This window comes from Cololabis saira, chromosome 14 (genome assembly GCF_033807715.1).
Source record: "Cololabis saira isolate AMF1-May2022 chromosome 14, fColSai1.1, whole genome shotgun sequence".
Taxonomy (NCBI): domain Eukaryota; kingdom Metazoa; phylum Chordata; class Actinopteri; order Beloniformes; family Belonidae; genus Cololabis; species Cololabis saira.
This window is the reverse complement of record NC_084600.1, coordinates 9142526-9162462: the sequence shown is the minus strand read 5'-3', so window position 1 is coordinate 9162462 and position 19937 is coordinate 9142526. Positions and strand designations below refer to the sequence as shown.

Here is a 19937-nt window from a genome sequence, read left to right as displayed (position 1 = left end):
CTCCTGGAGCTTCTTCAAAAATGTTTGACCCTTTTTTTCCTTTTTTTCTTCCTTTTTTCTCTTTTTATTCTTTTTTTCTTCTTTTTTTCTCTTTTTATTCTTTTTTCTTTTTTTTCTTCTTTTTTATTTATTTTTTTCTTCTTTTTTTCATTTTTTTCTCTGTTTTTATTCCTTTTTCCTTTCCTTTTTAATCTCGACATTTCAACTTTTTTCTGGACATTTCAACTTTTTTCTCGACATTTGACTTTTTTCTCGAAATGTTGACATTTTTCTCGACATTTCGACTTTTTTCTCGACCTTTCGCCATTTGCCTTCATTCTAAGGCTTATACAAGACTTTTCATTTTTTGCTGCTCCAGACATATTTGTTTTTTGTGTTTTTGGTCCAATATGGCTCTAAAACATGTTGGGTTGCTGACCCCTGGTCTAGTATGACTCTTATTCACTAGACACAGCTCGAACCAAAGATATTAAATGTTATTGTCTCATCAGCTGCATTTCATTTGTTAATATAGGTCCATTCCTGCATCTCAGGCCTGCAGCATTAAAAAAAAAAACAGTTGGCAAAATTATTAAAGAAAGATTTAAAACTTGTGTTCACTGAACTAAAAGTCAATGTCAATCTAAGAATCACTTGTTACATTATTTTACTCACTGTAAATAATTATATTTGATTCTATACTGTACTTATGCAACATATTTTAACATTTTGCATGTCATTTCCACCTCTTTTGATTCAGGGTTACTGTTAAGTATTATGATAACTAACGGAAGCAAAGAGATTCTTTAGTTTCATCTGCAGAAGTCCCGTGAACCACATTTTGAATTGTTTAAACTTGTGAATATTTCTATCAAAAATGGTTCAGTAAAATTTAATCTGACAACTACAAAGTACAAACTTGTAGAAACTTATCAGCACTGCAATGAATTGGAATTGTTTTCACTGTATAAGACCGGCAGTTACCTGTGATTTTATAACAGCCATTAATATCATGTACTTTAGTTTCAACAGCTCCACAATCGGCAAAACACTGTCGTGTTCCATCACATCAGTTTATCTCGCTGCAAGCAACTAACAGGCACTTCAGACAAACTACTGGCAAATGACAAGATATTGCACAAGAAAAATAGATGCTGTAAAAGCCTTCGAATGTAGCAAACGTCATGGAGAGAAAAACAAACAAAACAAAAAACACAAGGCAACCTTCTGTATGTACAACAATTTGTTGCACAAATATTTACATTGGATGGCTCGGCACTGACCTTCTCCAGCAGGTACCCGATCACCAGGAAGCCCTTCCCTCCCAGCATCTGCTCCTGCATGGCCACGGAGCTTTTCAACAGCTCCACCAGGAACACCAGCAGAGTAGCACTGCAACATAGAGTTTACACACATACTTTTTGCTTACATTGAAATAGGGATGGGCGGTATGGACTAAAAAAATTATCACGATCATTTCTGGCCTTTATCCTGATAACGATAAGAATGAAGATAAAAAAATACCAATTAAACTCCACCTTTTTAAATATAAATCTATCACCACATTCAGTCTTTGGAGCCCCCAAATCACTGCTCTAAAAGATACTAAATGCAACTAAACGTCATCAATGGGAATTTCTTTCTTTCTTTCTTTCCTTCCTTCCTTCCTTCCTTCCTTCCTTCCTTCCTTCCTTCCTTCCTTCCTTCCTTCCTTCCTTCCTTCCTTCCTTCCTTCCTTCCTTCCTTCCTTCCTTCCTTCCTTCCTTCCTTCCTTCCTTCCTTCCTTCCTTCCTTCACGTACGTTGTGCGTGGATTTAACGCAGAACCATAAATCAGCTTTACAAAAAAACGTCATCAACGGGAATTTATCGTTTTTTACCACGAGATGACAAATTCTTACCGTGGGGAATTCTTTTGACGGTATATCGTGAACGGTAAAATATCGCCCATTCCTACATTGAAATCACATTATTTAAAATGAATTAAATTACATGACTTGATCAATTAGAAAAAAACTCTTTTCTCTTCACAAATGCTAATACATAGCTAGCTTCTCTGATATCTGCCACTAATAAGCACGTGTACTTTGGTGTCTTATCGCTATCTTCCTGAGGATATATAACAAATGAAACCCGTCAAAACCCACCATGTGGTGCAGATGCTGCCTGATATGTAATTTCATTAGGACCTGTGATGGATTGTTATCGGGACAATCTGGAAGCCGGAGGACCAGAGATACTTTTAAAATCACTCATCAATCCAGGAAAAACAACCTCTGTCTGTCACGTCACGCACCTGCCTGGCTTTCCAGGACACATAATTGTACAGCCCCCGGCACAACCGTCTGCAGTTAGTCTTTCAAATAAAGATAACTTCTATCCACAGCACGCTCACTAATGTTTCTGTCATGTCACTCAAAGCTCCGGTGTTGTTGCACCGATCCTATCATCTCTCATTTCAGGTGTTTGACCCCACTAGCAGCATCGTTCATGGTGTGTGCCTGCAGGGATGCTGCAGCTGTCCGGACCACTCACCACACCGACGTGTCCACGCTGCTGTCGTTCAGCTGCTTGAAGTCCAGCTGAGCAAAGAGCGGGAACAGGACCTGGATGCCGCCGATGGAGTGGATGGCACTGTGGATGGAGTGGGTAACGATGGCCTTCACATCCTGTGGGTTTGCAACAGTCTGTTAGTGTTTACCAAGAGCATTTTCCTTTTTGCACACAGATGAAGTCATAAACTGCAATTAAAACGTAAACAGCAATGGTGATTTACTGTTAAAGAAATCAATCAGGCAGCTGCAGCTGATCCAGAACGAGCCGCCAGAGTCCTTACAAACACCAGGAAACTGGACCAGATTACACCGGTCATGAAATCCATACACTGGCTTCCAGTGAGTCAAAGGATAGAGTTTAAAATCTTACAGCTGGTCTACAAAGACCTGGATGGTCTTGGACCAAAATACATGCTTGATCTGTTAGTTCCTATGAAGCTCCCAGACCCTGAGCTTCATCTGGATCTGGTTTGTTGTGGTTCCAGAACCAGAACCAAGCAAGGTGAGGCAGCGTTCAGTTATTCTGCTCCTCACCGGTGGAACAAACTTCCTGTAGACCTGAGGTCTGCTCCAACTGTAGATCCTTTAAATCAGGCCTAAAAACATTACTTTATTAATTAAATACTTACCTGCTGTACTCTACTGCCCTTAGTTTTTAACAACTTGTGCTTTTTATTATTTTACCTCTTTTCTTTCTCATTTCATTTGTTATTTAAGCGTACTCTTAAATTAAATACTTATGATTTTTGACAACCGGGCAAAGTTACAGTAGTGATGGATAAGCCCTGAATGCAGGCATTGTGACGTAGAATTGTTAAATTGGTCTGATTCACCGCACAAATTGTTACAGATTTTTGTAATACTGTATTTGACCCGGTCTTTGTACGTTTTGACCGTATAGAAACGTATTATTATTTTACCTCTTTTCTTATCATTTTATTTGCTATTTACTGTTTAATTGTGTATTGACGCTTTTAATGTTGATCGAAAGCACTTTGAATTACCTTGTGTTGAATTGTCTATACCAGGGGTCGGCAACCCAAAATGTTGAAAGAGCCATATTGGACCAAAAACACAAAAAACAAATATGTCTGGAGCTGCAAAAAATGAAACGTCTTATATAAGCCTTAGAATGAAGGCAAATGTCGAGAAAAAAGTCAAAATGTCGAGAAAAAAGTCGAAATGTCGAGATTAATGTTGAAGTACAACCTCGAGAAAAAATTGGAAATGTTGAGAAAAAAGTCGAAATGTCGAGAAAAAAGTTGAAATGTCAAGAAAAAGTAAAAATGTAGAGAAAAAAGTCGTAATGTTGAGAAAAAAGTTGAAAGGACAAAGGAAGAAAAAAAGAGGAAGAAAGAAAAAAGGAAAAAAGAAAAAAGAAGAAAAAAAGAGAGAAAAAAAAGAAAAAAAGGTCAAACATTTTTGAAAAAGCTCCAGGAGCCACTAGGGCGGCGCTAAAGAGCTGCATGCGGCTCTAGAGCCGTGGGTTGCCGACTCCTGGTCTATACAAATAAACTTGCTTTGCCTTAAAGCCGGTAGTTTGAACATACACTGCCCTGTGGGAGTCATCGTAGGTCAGTCTGTGACCAAGAAACCACGTGACCAAACCGAGCTTGCCTTTTTTGCGACACCGCGCAGAACAACAGACGTGGGTTTGAGAAGCTGACACCCACACGGACGACTCCCGCCACACTGACCTGCAGCATGAGCGCGTGCGGCGAGTGCACGAAGATGGAGGCGTTTTCCCGGGGCGAGGACTCCAGGCAGAGCTGGGCGTCCGTGGCCTTGGCGTTGTAGGTGAAGGAGATGGAGCTGGCCAGCTTGCCATCGTACAGCACCTGCTTGTGGTGCTCCGCCAGGTGGATGTCGCTCTCCGACTTGAACTTGAAGGTGCTCTGCAGAGATGACAAACAGCCTCGTGAGTAAAGCAGTCGGACCCACGCAGAGGTGGGTAGTAACGAGTTACATTTACTTGAGTAAGTTTTGGGCAATGTTGTACTTTTAGGAGTAGTTTTGAATCACTGTACTTTTTACTTTTACTTGAGTAGATTTGTGAAGAAGAAACTGTTACTCTTACTCCGCTACATTAGGCTACGTTGAGCTGTTACTTTTCTTTTATCCATTTTATCCGCGTACGCGTCAATCTCATGACATCACTGAGTGATTCTTTGGGAAAAATGTTTGTTTTTGCATGTTTTGTCACATTTACACAGACTCAAACACACACAGAGTTTCTATGAGTTCATGTTTGTTCTAGTTCTGCCTGGTTAAAAAAGAAACGTACAAAAGCTTGAAATTTTGTACTACTTGTGCTTAATTTATTTTTCTATTCTGTTATTATTTTATTTATTTTATTATTTATTAAAGTACCTGCATTTACTTTGAGATTATTTTAATTTAAGCTATTTTTTATTTTTTATTAATTTTAATTTATTTTATTATTTTATTTATTTAATTTGCCTGAAGATGATTATTTTGTACTTTTGTCTGTTTGAATGGTTGTGTTAAAAAAATAAATCAGACGTTACTCAACAGTTACTCAGTACTTGAGTAGTTTTTTTACCAAGTACTTTTTTACTTTTACTCAAGTAATTATTTGGATGACTACTTTTTACTCCTACTTGAGTCATATTATTCTGAAGTAACAGTACTTTTACTTGAGTACAATCTTTGGCTCCTCTACCAGCTCTGGACCCTCAGAACGGCTCAGCCGTCCCGAGACAACGGGAGTGTGTCTCGGTGTGTACAGTAGAAGTTCAACAACCCAGAATGCAGTCTGCTTAATTGCAGCGTGAGCCATGTGTAAACAACACAGCATTAACTTAATGAACACAGTGCTAACCAGGGCACTAATTCAATTAGCCCCAGAATAAGAGACGGAGAGGGGGGGCGGATGTGTGGGAGAGAAGCACTCAGGGATCCAAATTTATGTCTTTGTAGCTTGTCAACAAAAACACACAAGCTGAAATCTAGCAATCTGTACCCAGGGCTTTGTCTCTGTCACTTCTTTCCTTCACAAGATACGAGCTCCTCAAATATCCATGGTTTTGACGGAGCATCTCAAATCAAAGACGCTCTTTATCCTCCTAAAGAAAAACTCCGAGCACAGATACGGTTCTTTGGTTTGTGCTGGAGCTGTTAGAATTGTAGGTTGAACTCTTGATATTTACACATTCCTGTCTATATCTGTCTGCAGAGGTCTCGGGGCTCGTGTATCCTGCAGCGCTGCTGCTGCTGCTGCACTTGTGAAGCCCCGCAGATGAAAGGCAGCCGCGCTGCTCTGCCATCCTTTGCAGCGATTCCGGGCCGAGGCTGCGCTCATCTCTGCAGAAGCCGGGTCCTCGGGTGCCGTGCTCTGCTCGGCTGCTCGGGAAAGCTGCAGGCCCTCATCTTCTCAAGCTTTCATCTAGGGTCTAGCGTGACATAGATACTCACCCAGAGTTGTTCTCAACATGCAGCACAAAATGTAACGTCTTTATCTCCATCCGAAGGCTGGATTTTCAACTGTCTTGCATTAATGACACTTACAAAAAGCTAACTACACTCATCAAGAAATGTTGATGTATATGTAAGGGCAAACCGTTCCCTTTGCGTCGGACGGTTCACGCCCCCGCGTTGTCCATATATTTCTGTTAATGGACACCTCAAAGGGCATTATCCCGCTTTTCCCAAGGTCACTTACCAAAAAACATAAATATTATATCAGTTATTCATGCTTTAATGTGTTTTCAGTTGAAATCATTAGTTTTATAACAAGCCACAGCTGAGCGGACTATTTAATCTCTCGTCTGTAGCCTGTATTGTATGGTAAATGACAAAGTTTTTTAACAAGCCATAACTCAGTTCTCTTTCATAGCATTAGTTTCGTGTCTCACATTGGGAACGCCCTTGGCGTGACCTCATCAGAAGCTCCTATTACATTCTGCCAGCCAGGATTGGCTGGAGGTTTTTACCAACATGGTATTAACCATTAATGTATATGCAGACAAAAAAAAAAGAAACGTTGATATAGATAGAGGTATCTCAAGCTGCTTTTCCAAATCAAAACAGCGCTTGCAAAGTAATTAATGATAATTAAAGCTTGGCTATGTTCATATTTGCTGACTTTGGAACATGGTTTTTCACTAAATGACGAGTGTTGATGACCTCGTGTTAAAAGCCTCTCCATTACAAGTTGCTCACAAAGCTGTAGCCATGTGTGGGGATAATCAATCACAAACACAATTAAAGTGCTCCTTGCTTTAATTTGAAGATTAGATGCCCTTCTGCATACAAGAAAAACCACTGAATACCCGAAAGTAAAATGAATATACTTATTTATACAAGAGGTGGGGGGGGGGGTTGCAACGTAAGCCCATTTCCTGTTAATAGTGCAGTTTTAGCAGTAAAATGAGTCCGTAGCCACACCGGACCAAGGAGACAGGACGATGGACGTACAAGCCAGCTTTACGTTGAAGGACATACAGAGGCTTCTACCAGGAGCAGGGGGTGCGGAGAAAAGAGCAGGACAGTCCAACCTTTTCCATATGTAAAGTTTTACAGCTGAGACTGAAGACATATGTGTCTTTCACAGAGGCGTAAGAAGGCAGGTGACAGCTCCCGCCATCTTCACACCTGACAGCTGCAGAGACGACACTGGCCTGCAGTGAGAGCGACGTGCACACGTCTGATTCACTTAGATCAGTCTGCTCCTCTCTACATGTCCACATCAGATCAGGCCGAGTCCCAACCTCTGGCACACCCGTCCTCTTCAGGCCTTCTTCTGAACCATAGATTTGAGCCTAACAAACATACCAAACCCTTTATTGCCGTTATAAAGCAGTTAAGTGACATGATTCTCGGCCCGTTGAGGAGAAACGGCTCTAAAAAAAACTAAGTTCATATAAAAATACACTAATCAGGACAGTGAAACGTATATGTAATGCTGATCTGACTGACGAGTTCTCTGTACTTTATTTGGGAAGGACTGATTTCCTGATAGGACACTCAGATGAATATCTAGTTGGGATTTTGATAACCGCCACTAAAAAAGCTCACAAGACATCGGTTGCTCCCTGAGGCCCCACAACACAGGAGTGGATAAACTTAGTTAATGATATATATATATGATGCAAAATTACATTTTGCCTCCGTCTCCAGAAAGATTTATTTGTAAAATTGTGGACGAAATGGGTTAGTGAAGCCTTTGCGCCCAGATTCTGTGGAGGTATTGAATAGCTAAAACTTGAAGACAGACACTAATACTATCATATCATTACCATCATTATTATCTCATTCTCCACCCAACTGAGAATCATGTTATTTTTCTTCTGTATGGAGGTTTTATGTTTGTAGTCTGTCTCTCCCAGATTGTATAGAGTTCTTTGTAGTTTTTGTTTTTTATTTCTTTTTTCCTTTTCTTATCTCTTAATATGTTTACCAAAAATGAAAAAAATGGATGGCGGATAAGAATATTACTGCTTTTACTTTGTGATATGTACCGCCATACCTAAATAAAGAATTAAAAAAAAAATAAATAAATACATTCGCTACTCAGATAAACATTCATATAACATTGAGAAGCCTGACCGATACACGCGAGGCGGTCGTGTACTAAAATCACCCGACAGTAGAACACATGTACAGATAGATTTCCGCGGTTCATTAATTATGTTGTGGGCAGATTGTGTGCGATGAGGACATCTGCACACCAGATGAAGAGAACAGCTAACAACGTGCTCGACATCGTACTGGTGTGAGCGCACGTTCCCCGCTCTCAGCTCTCAGCGCGCTGGAGATGAATCAACTCTGGAGTCTTCTTCTCTCAAACCACGGCCGACACAGAGAAACAGGGGTCATGTTCCATCGTCTTATTTTCTTCCGTCATTAGAGGAGCGCGGAGGTGCTTAACCGCACACCCAGACTCAGCGGGCGCGGCGTATCGGCCATCGTAAGTCGCCTCAAACGTGAACACCGTGAGCCTCTTCACTCTAGCGAGCGCTTGTTGAGCGGAGCAGTGTCTCATTACTGGCTGGTAACGTTGACAACAGCTGAGGCCAAGAGGCTGCACCAAGCCACACACACAAACTCAGCTGTGTCACACACAGGGATGTAGTTCTTAATCCCGACTCAGCACTTCCCAAGCAGTAGCTTGTCATGAACACACATCCAGATGTGCGTAAAGCCCAGAATACTGTGACCTGTACTACATTAAGACAAGAAGCTGTGGGACACACACCGAGAGACGCTGGTGTCGTTCTCCAGCCGTCCCCGAGCCCACACACTCATCATTAGAGCACTGGCCCCGTGGCCCGCGGCTCTGCAGCCACTGAACCCTTTAATGGTCTCTTCTGGGCGTCTGAGGAACCAGTTCAGCATCTTGCGGAGAGGCGATCATCTGACTGATCGGCCCCGAGGAAACAGGGCCGTGACGGAGTGAGAGATCCAAGTTCAAGGACGCCAAACAGCAAATTCCAAGTGTGTTAGTATTGGGAGGCTCATATATAAAATACCTTCCATTATATGATGTACTGTGTAGGCCTGTGTTGAAAAAAAACCATTTTCCGATTCTAAATCGATTCTCATATTAATTCCTAAAAATCGATTTGTATGGCTAAAGATCGATTTTTTTTTTCTTCATTACATTACAACTTTTGTTATTTTTTTGTTTATGCACAAAAAAGGAATGTTTTGTTGGACACAAGACTAACTTGTGCCATGTTTTTGCCTATGTATGAAGTAGGAAAACATTAAAGTTTTCAGTTATAGTTGCATAAATTGTCTATATTCCATTACTTTATATACTGTCTTGGAGTTACATTTGAATAAAATGCTAAAAACCAAATTCTCAAAAATTAAAAACCCTAATCGGAATCTGAAAAAGGAATGTGGGAAAAAATAAAAACGATTTCATATGTCCTCTGTTTGCTGCCCAGGATGTGTTTGGTAATTCTGACCCACACGATGTTTCTGAAAGCAGTTCTGGGAGGTGAATTGTCCGGTAACGCTTTCTTTTACAGTACAGTAATAACCAGGTAATACCATGGTAATTACACTGTAATTACCTAGTAGTACCTTCTATTTACAAGGTAATTACATGGTAACTACCGGGTAATTTACCCAGTAAGTACTAGGTAATTATTACGTATTTTCTTGTACCATGTAATTATGTGTATTTACCATGTAATAACATGGTAAATACCTGGTTGTTTAAACTAAACATTACCAGGTAATTACAAAGACATTAGATGGGAACTATGAGGGAAATTACAGGTATTTACTAGGTTAATATTGGTAACTACCAGTCAATTTACCATGTAATTACTCTGAAATTACATGAATTATTTCTAAGTAAGTACCAGGTAATTACTAAGTATTTTTCTGCAAACTACCAGGAAATGATAACCTATATTTGAGGTAGTTACCAGCTAATTACACTTCAATGACCATGTAGTTACCTTGTATTTACTATACATTTCATGGATAACTACCGGGTATTTACCCATTCATTATTGATTTATGTTTATCAATGGATTGGTGCAGGTACCCCCGAGGGTGTAAATTATTGTTATTATTATTACTGTACTGTAATATAATACTGGTATTAACATGTACTACTAATAACTACACAGTCATATAATTCATGCAACAGTTCAAAAAACAGTTTTAATAACACTAACCCAAAACGATATCGGAATCGAATCAAATCCAATCAAATCTTGATAATCGATTCTGAATCTTAAGAATCGGAGTAGAATCGATTCTTGACATTTGATTCGATGCCCAGCCCTGGTCATGTGAGAAACAGTATGAATATTAATAGAGAGAAGAACTCAGCTTCAGCCACTCTTAAATAAGTGTAATGAGCATGTCATCTGCAGTGTATCTTTCTCCATCTGGGTCTCCAAGTCTTCTGGAGTAAAACCCATCTCTGATTCTGGACATGCACTTCTCAAGGAGCTGCAGCACCAACAGCTGGTTGCACATTACCAAGCTCATAGGAGCCCGGTCTCCAGGCACTGGGATCTTTGCAGATTTGGACACCTTCATAAACAAGTTGTAAGTAGTCTGAAACGAGCAAGTCTGCCAAAGCAAGAGGCAGGCAGCTGGCACGGTGCTGGGCATGTCCTCTTTCCCTGGAAGCCAAAAGGCAAAATGGGGATTTCTTGCGTTCTCCGGAGTCATAACCGAGAAATCTCTTGTGGATCTTTTTTCTTTTTTTAAATGATCACAGAAATGAAAAACTACATGTAAACCTCTGGATGTCATTTGCTTTGCAGAGTTAAACTGGATGGACGAATTGTTAAAATATCAATTTAACAATTGATAAGCAGCTGTGAGAGCTAAAAAGAAAAAAGAAAGAAGGAAACCATGTCACTTTCAAGTTCTGGTACGAGTGCAACTGATACGCGACAGTCCGAGGCGCTTCTGCATCTGACCAGGTCAGTTGTTGTACCCCAGAAGAGAAAGATCTAGGCTGTTCTGCACGTTCTCCTCATGCTTTACGATGAACAGTAAATTCTCATCAAACTGTTACAAAAACCTAGCACACACAGGCGTTCATAAAACTCTTCATATATCACATCCAATCCACTCACCTGCAGAGGAATATTGTTACGAGGCTCCAGCAGTACAAGCCAGCTATGACATGCTCAAGGACATCGGTGTCTTTTCTTATTTTCTTCTCATTAAAAATTAGGAAATTCTGTCTTCTGTCAGTCATAATCCTGCGTTATGAGAACAAACTGATAACTTTGTCCTCATAGACAGACGTGTGAAGACGTGGTTGGAAATAGGACTGTTGTACTGGACCCATCTTATTGTGATGGAAGAATGTTGGATAATTTCATCGAGACCTCAGGAGCTTTTGTCAACTTATAAAATAAGAAGGGTGTATGTGTATAGGTTTTTTTTGTTTTTTTTTTGTGTATGTGTGTGTGTGTGTGTGTGTGTGTGTGTGTGTGTGTGTGTGTTGATGATCTGTAACTATGTAGTCTAACCTTCTTTGTTTTGTTTTTTAATTACTGTTTTACTTCCTAAATTGAGGGGAGGATCCGCTGCATAAGCCTGTTGGCTTTATGACCTCTCCTGTCACATTTGTTCTACTATTTTGATTGTAAGTGTTCCTTTCACATTGGCTAAAACGTACAGCTTAACTCACAAGAAAGACAAAACTTATAAAGTTAAGCTGGCACCAGTCTAAGTACAAACATATAATTCACTAATGCAATACGATGAACACAGTCATACTTGATTATCTATAATAAAATGTGCCGTGTTGTTTGCATTAACTCAACAAGTAGTATACGTTTGACAAAACTGAGACTTTAAGGACTGATGGCCTTAAAATAAGGATGTGTTGTTTGCATTAAATCACTCAAGAGGAAAACGTGAATCTCCCACTGAAGCATTACTGCACAGACTTTTTAGAAATTAGACACCACGGTGATGATTCATGATCCCCACCTCTGATATCTGATAATGGGACTGAATAGAGACAGATTTCAGCACTAGAGACATCTGCCAAAGAGGACATGACATTGACACATCGTAAAGCATGCGGAGCAGAGCGGTACCTTGTATCCTGGGCCGAGCTGATGGATGGCAAAGATCTGGGCTGGGTTGAGAGCTTCGCTGAAAACATAAATAGCCCCGAGCTGACCACAGAACACCCTGTTGGCATCGGCCGTCTCAGAGGAACCGAGAAAACACTTGTCGTAGCTCTGGAAAAGAGACAGAACACCAGAATGAACCAACTACCACAGCATACGTTTGAAAATGATGACCAATGATAAATAAAGCAGCAAAAAACCCTTCTGAATAATGATTTGCCATAAAATGTGATTTAAATCCCAATAACAGACAAACTCAATGTGTTCCAGCTGATGGCAAACAAATTTCTAATTTCTTATGTCATTACTGAAAATACCCCATAAATATTTGCACCACTGGTGGAAAAAGTAAATGAACCCATGGATTAATTAAATCAACAAGCTGTTTTAGCAGTTTCAACACCTGGAGTCCAATTAAAGGAATATTTCTCATGGAGACGTGCTTTAGAGATACTTTGATTGTTAAAAATCACTAAAAAAAATCTAAGTCAGGCCAATCCGATGTTTATTTATACATCACATCTACTATAATCTCAGTTGAACAAAGTACTCTGCAGGTTAAAATCCAGATATCTTCAATAAATATAAGCCAAGATATGTAATTAAATAAAATCACAACAAATAAGAACAGGATTTAAAAATAAAATTAACTGTATGTACAAAAGTGTCACACTCAAACTGGAGCGAATGCCAGTTTTTAATAAAGATTCCAAATGTTCAGGGATCTGGACAGCTCCTACGTTAGAAGGAAGCCGCTTACAAATCGTCAAAATTGGTTTAATTCACCGTACGAATTGTTACAGATTACTTTTGTAATACTGTATTTGACCCGGTCTTTGTACGTTTTTACATTATAGAAACTTAATTCTTGCCATTGTAAGAATAGAGTAAGGGCAGTAAGGGCAGTAGAGTACCTGCTGTACTCTACTGCCCTTACTTTTTAACAACTTGTGCTTTTTATTATTTTACCTCTTTTCTTATCATTTTACTTCATTTTATTTGTTATTTACTGCCGCTTTTAATGTTGATGTAAAGCACTTTGAATTACCTTGTCTTGAATTGTGCTATACAAATAAACTTTCCTTGCCTTCCAAACATCAACCCATCCTCCTCATGCTGAAGCATGGAGCACGGTGGAGGGGGAATCATGGTTTGTGTTTGCGTCACGGCCTCAGAGCCCGGAACAGCTGCCATCATGGAAAATAGCCTCAATGATAATGTCAGCGTGGCTGGATTCCAGCTGAAGCTTATTGGATAGTTGGGTGATTCAGCAGGACAATGACCCGGTTCATGGAAACAAATCCACCACAGACTGACTTCGGCAAAAGAAAATCCATCTCTTAGATTGACCCGGTCAGGACGCAGACCTTTAACCCTCAGAGATACTACAGCACGACCTCGGGTGCAACCACACATCCCACAGATTTATTTTAGCTGAAGCGGTTCTGCAGAGAGGAGAAAAGCTGCCAATTTCTCCCGAGGGTTGAGCAGGTCTAATCCCGAGCTTCTAAAAAACACTCGATTTCAGGCTTTACCAGACATCCACTCCAACAGTTCACTTCATTTTTCCTTTATATTATTATTTAATGTTACATTAGTTTATTTTGGTTACATTACATTATATGCAACTTGCAGCCCTAGTCCTCACATAAAATGTTTTCAAAGACCCATAGCTTCTTAAATTATAAATTGTTTCTTTTAATCTAAAGAAATGTTGAATACAAGTAGGAAGGCTTTTATTCTTAGCTCGAAATAATATTTCTAATGTTTTTAAATAAACAATATCTATGAATCTTAATGTGCCTGACTATATAAATAATTTATTAGCAGTATCGCGATAAGAAACTTTATTTATTATTCTTATAACTCTTTTCTGGAGTTTAACTATAGGGTCTATATAAGTTCTGTGTGTGTTCCCCCAAATCCCCACACAATATGACATGTATGGCTTTATAAGAGAGAACTACAATATGTGCAAAAATGTTTTGTCCAACAGATCCCTTGTTTTGTAAATAATACCAATAGATCTTGACAATTTCTGTCTAATGTATTTATCGTAAAGATTCAATAACATTTTAAGGCAATCTAATGCAGAAAATCAGTCTGTTTACATGGGAAAACATCTCAAATGTTAGCTTCTTTTTCATTGTTGCTCTGTGTTTATAAATTCATGGGGAAAAAAACAACATTTGATAAAGGTTGGTTTCTAATCACTGCTGCAACTTTGCTATCACCAGCAACTGCATTTTTTTCCACCTTTCAACAGCGACATCGCTCTAATGCCCTTTATCACGATGGGATCTGTCCTCCCCTGCTCTCCCAAACTGATGACATGAGTTTTATCTTCAACCTTCAAGGCAACACAAAGTGTGATTGCATCAAAAGCATTTTGAGACGTGTTCTTCCGCCTTTTACGAGTCTTTTAATGAGTTCCACGAGCTACATGCAGAAAATAAACCATTTTGACATTAAGGCCAAAGAGTTTCTTGAAGCAAAGTCGGGAAGCAGCTAGGAAGGAAGTGAGAGGCCACATGAAAAAGCTGGCGTTTTGGGCGGATGCGTGTTGGAAAGAGGCCCAAGGGCAACGCTGGCCCAGCTGACAAACGCAGAGGGCAGACCTCGAGTGTTGGCCAAGATCACAGCCAGAGCGGAGTGTGAAGCAGAACCCGACCTCAACTGGGTTTGGGAGGAAAATGAATGTGCTTACGTCGTTGGTGTTGACGTGCCAGGCCATGTCGCCGTAGGAGACCAGCTGGCCGTTGACATAGCAACGGATCTCGGAGTTCCTCCAGCGGTTGTAGATGTGGACGATGCTGATCATGTACCACTGGGAAACAGAGAGACAATCAGAGAGAAGATGACACAGCTCGCTTGGTCCTGGGTTGTGATTTCAGGACAAATGTATTTAAAATACATAGACATTTCAGCTAGTTAATGGTAAGAGAAAGATTACTTTATTCTTTATTAATATTTGTAAGAAATGTATCCATATCAAAAACCCTGCAAGTTCTATACAAAAAAATGATGTTACAGTTCAGAAAATCATAGCTACAGCACAAGACATGCTTTCAGAGGGAACTTTTCACTGCCAAAAATAAAGACAAATTATGGTAAAAGAACGGTGATGTACAGAGCTACGTCTGCATGGAACCCACTTCCAAACACTTTAAACTATTAACATAAAATAATTCAAATTGTTAGTAAAGAAACATCTCTTGAATAGATACATATAAAACTTATTTAATTATTATAAAATACATAAATAATGTAGTATAGTATAGTATAGTATATGGGTGTGTATTCATATATATATATATATATATATATATATATATATATATATATATATATATATATATATATATATATATATATATATATATTATAAATAAATGAATATTTATTATATATATATATATATATATATATATATATATATATATATATATATATTATAAATAAATGAATATTTATTAAAAATGGTTATTGGTGCAAACTATGATAACTATTCATGGTTTGAATTTGTTGATGTTATATGTTGATGTATGAATATGTATTGTTTTTATTTTTATCTAAATGTTAAATGGAATGACTTTTTATTTTTTCTTTATTTTCTGTTTTTCCTTTCTTTTTTGACATGCTACCTCTTTAGGTTTGCTTTTAATTTTTGTTGTAATGTACTGTGTATTATGTGTCGGACCCCAGGAAGAATAGCTGCAGTTTTGCTGTAGCTAATGGGGATCCAAATAAAACTATAACTATAAAAAAAACATCTATACTGGAAAAGAATTATTCAGTGCACCAAATGAGTGCATTTTCTGTTTAACCCCCGATTAATATCCATATTCCTTCCCCTTGAAAAAATCAAAGTACTCAGTGTGATACTGTACACTGGTTTTGCAGCACTCACATTCATCATAAGAGTTAAAATGATATAAAAACAAACAGTCTGAACACTCTGCCAAGAAATATGCTATTTGCACTTCCTAGTGGTTATTTGAGAAGCACTAAACACTGGCGATTATTGACATCAGCTAACTGCTGTTCAGTCATTCTTTTCATGTACAGGACTGTCTCAGAAAATTAGAATATTGTGATAAAGTTCTTTATTTTCTGTAATGCCATTAAAAAAACAAAAATGTCATACATTCTGGATTCATTACAAATCAACTGAAATATTGCAAGCCTTTTATTATTTTAATATCGCTGATTATGGTTTACAGTTTAAGATTAAGATTCCCAGAATATTCTAATTTTTTTAGATAGGATATTTGAGTTTTCTTAAGCTGTAAGCCATGATCAGCAATATTAAAATAATAAAAGGCTTGCAATATTTCAGTTGATTTTTAATGAATCCAGAATGTATGACATTTTTGCATTACAGAAAATAAAGGACTTTATCACAATATTCTCATTTTCTGAGACAGTCCTGTATTTGTGTCGATACTCTGTTCACATCATGACTTTTTTGTTGTTTTCTGTCCCTCATATTCAGTCTTTATTTACTGCAGTCCACTCCCTACAGAACAACTGAGTTGAGAGCAGCATGGAAGCTGGGACGTTGCCGTCTGAGATATCGCTGGGACGGGACAACAGCAAGCCGTACCTCTCTCGTCACACATTTCAAACACAAATGAACCCACGTCAAACAAAGTGCTGCGTGACATTCTGGCTTATGAATTGATCAAGTGGAACCGCTGAGAACTTTGTTGAGCAGAGATTCCACCGGGTCAGCAAATGCTTCAGAAAGCCATCTCATCAAGTGAATGTGTGTTTGTTTACGTGTACATGCAAGGTTGTGTGTGTGCGCAGGACGGCGGCGAAACGCTGATGGTGCAGAACCAGGGCAGTGCACAGGCCTTAATTGACAGACCTTATCTAGACTCATCAACATTCCCGGAGAGTGCAGGGAGAGACGCGAGAGGAGAGCAACGCCGCTCCCGCCCAGCTAACGGCATCTCCGAGCTGCTCGACTTCTTACCTTGCGAGGTTGGAAATCATATTTGACACAGTGCTGGAATCCTTTTCCTTTTGACTTCAGTGATGTCACAATGAGACAGTTTCCCACGAAGTGAGCGGAGTAACCGATCCCTTTACTGGTGCGAAAGCTGCAAAGATATAGGAAAAGTGACATCAGCTTGTTTGAAAATGACACAGCTTCAAAACTAGTTATGGCTAAGACATGGTGGAACATTTGAATGTCTGTGTGACTAAAATACATGTCAACTAGGCCTGTGGTGAAAAAATCGATTTTCCGATTCTAAATCGATTCTCATATTAATTCCTAAAAATCGATTCGCACGTTTAAGGATCGATTTTTTTTTTTTTTTTTTTTTTTCATCATTACATTGCAACTTTTGGTAGTTTTTTGTTTATTCCCAAAAAAGTATTTTGTTGGACACCACAATAACTAGTGTGATGTTTTTGCCTTTTAATATGTTTAAAGGTATGAAAACATTAAAGTTTTCCGTTATAATTGCATAAATTGTCTATATTTCTTTGATTTATATACTGTCTTGGGGTTAAATTTGCATAAAATGCTAAAAACCAAATTCTCAAAAATGGGAAAAAATAAAACCGATTTCATCCGTCTGTTTGCTGCCCTGGATCTGTTTGGTAATTCTGCCCCACAATGTTTCTGAAAGCAGTTCTATCAGCATTCTGGGAGCTGATTGGTCCTTACAGCATCATTAGCTGCAATACTTGCTGTTGAATCTCAATATAATACTAGTATTAATATGTTGCATAACTACAGTCATATAAGCAACAGCTCAAAAAACTGTTTTAATAACACTAACACAAATCAAAATCGGAATCAAATCGAATCGGATCGAATCAAATCTTGATAATTGATTCTGAATCTTAAAAATCGGAATCGAATCAATTCTTGACATTTGAATCGATCCCCAGCCCTAATGTCAACCATGACATTTTTTATTCTTCTATATAACTGGAATTAAATAAAAGGAGGTAAACCATTTTTCCAATCAAACTGATGAAGTCCTGCCAGCACACAGGAAGACGACCTCAAACTCCCACGCAGCACGTTATTTAAGCTGTGCCAGTCACAAAAAAAAGGCTTTTGAGGTGCTTTCTTCACAGCGGTACCAGGGCTCCCTAATCACAGGCTGGAGAGAAACATTACCAATCCCCTTCTATCCACCCCCCACCCACCCAAATATTGCTCTTCCCACACTCATAACATGCAGGTAAAACACGGCCTCCCAGATCGTACACCTTCACCTCTGAAACAGACCCAGGAGGATCACGCAGGCTGCAGAGCTGCTGCAGATAGAAATCCCTCTCCAGTGAATCCCTGCTATACGTTGGGAGGGCATTAAAGTGTTTTATCTTCACACAGCCACGGAGGCCGGTATCAGACATGCGGCTCGAGTGGCAGCTGCATCTGGGGGAGGATGATAAGACCGGGGCCAGAAGAAACAAGGATGCCCTCTCTCTCTCTCTCTCCCGCGCCTCACTTACCATGACAACCTAAAAATGGTTACTAAGGAAACAGGATTACATCCTTACACTCTACATGATTACAACTGGTCTCTGTGATGGTTGCAGAAGCGTATACGGGTGCACTTCTTCCTGAATGGGACCCAGTCCCTGATTACTTGCTGTCCCTAAGCAATCCCTGCACTGCAAAAACTCGAAATCTTAACAAGAATATTTGTCTTATTTCTAGTTATCTATTATTCTTTTGTCAAAAAATCTCATTACACTTAAAACAAGAGTCATAAACCAGAAAAATAACTTCTTATTTGACCATTTTCACCTGTTTTAAGTAAATTTTCACTTGAAATAAGTAGAAAAAAATCTGGTAGTGGAACAAAATGTATCTTCTCATTACAAGCAAAAAAATCTTATTCCATTTGGCAGATTTTTCTACTTATTTCAAGTGAAAATTTACTTGAAACAGGTGAAAATTGTCAAATAAGAAGTTATTTTTCTGGTAATGACACTTGTTTTAAGTGTAATGAGATTTGTTTGACTAAAATGAGACATTTTAACTAGAAATAAGACAAACATTCTTGTTAAGATTTTGAGTTTTTGCAGGGCAGTCCCTGATTCCTTGCTGTCCCTGAGCAATCTGACTCCGTTAGAGGGAGAGGTGAAGGGAGGATGCAGAGCGATGAGGCGGGGGGGGGGGGGGGGGGGGGGCGCAGCAGCGAGGTATGGGAGTTCAATTAAAGTAAAGGTCAAAGCTAATGAAGCTTCCCACTGGCTAACGGCCTGCATTTACAACACGGCGGCGAGGCCAGCAAATGCCCGGAGACGCGCAGCGAGAGGGAACTCGGCAAGCCATGCACTCACAAAGGAATGTCTTGACATTTAAGGTTTTGCTCTAATTTAATTATCTGTTTATCTGTTAATCACTGTTTATGTACTTCAGTCTTGGAGTAGGATATTAACTCGTGTCTGTAACATTGAGGCCTACAGGAAAAACTACGGAAGAGTATTAGGGCCAGGCAGGAGAAAAAATATTTGAGAGGGGAAGATTTTTCTTTATTGTGCACTTAGAGAAAAAAGTCCAAATGTCGAGATAAATGTTGAAATACAATTTCAAGAAATAAATTGAAATGTCAAGAATAATGTTGAAATACAATTTCAAGAATAAAGTTGAAATTTCGCCTTTTTTCTCAACATTTCGACTTTTTTCTCAAAATTGTATTTCAACATTAATCTCGACATTTTGACTTTTTTCTCAACATTTCGACTATTTTCTCGTGCATAATGAAAAAAAAATCTTCCTCCTCTAAAATATTATTTTTATTTTTCTCCTGCCTGGCCCTAATACTTTTCCGTAA

At 38.9% G+C, this 19937-nt stretch overlaps 1 protein-coding gene across 21 annotated transcripts in view; it reads right to left on the bottom strand.

The window, feature by feature from the left end:
• Positions 1 to 19937, bottom strand: part of LOC133459551 (neurobeachin-like) — a 174410-nt gene that overhangs the window by 88716 nt on the left and 65757 nt on the right. For all 21 annotated transcript variants that reach the window (XM_061739594.1, XM_061739597.1, XM_061739598.1 and 18 more), the window contains exons 6-11: positions 17105 to 17231; positions 14831 to 14950; positions 12088 to 12234; positions 4231 to 4428; positions 2514 to 2647; positions 1263 to 1371 (exon numbers count right to left, since the gene is read on the bottom strand). In XM_061739594.1, coding sequence (XP_061595578.1) covers positions 1263 to 1371; positions 2514 to 2647; positions 4231 to 4428; positions 12088 to 12234; positions 14831 to 14950; positions 17105 to 17231 — 835 coding nt within the window. The remainder of the gene's footprint in view (positions 1 to 1262; positions 1372 to 2513; positions 2648 to 4230; positions 4429 to 12087; positions 12235 to 14830; positions 14951 to 17104; positions 17232 to 19937) is intronic.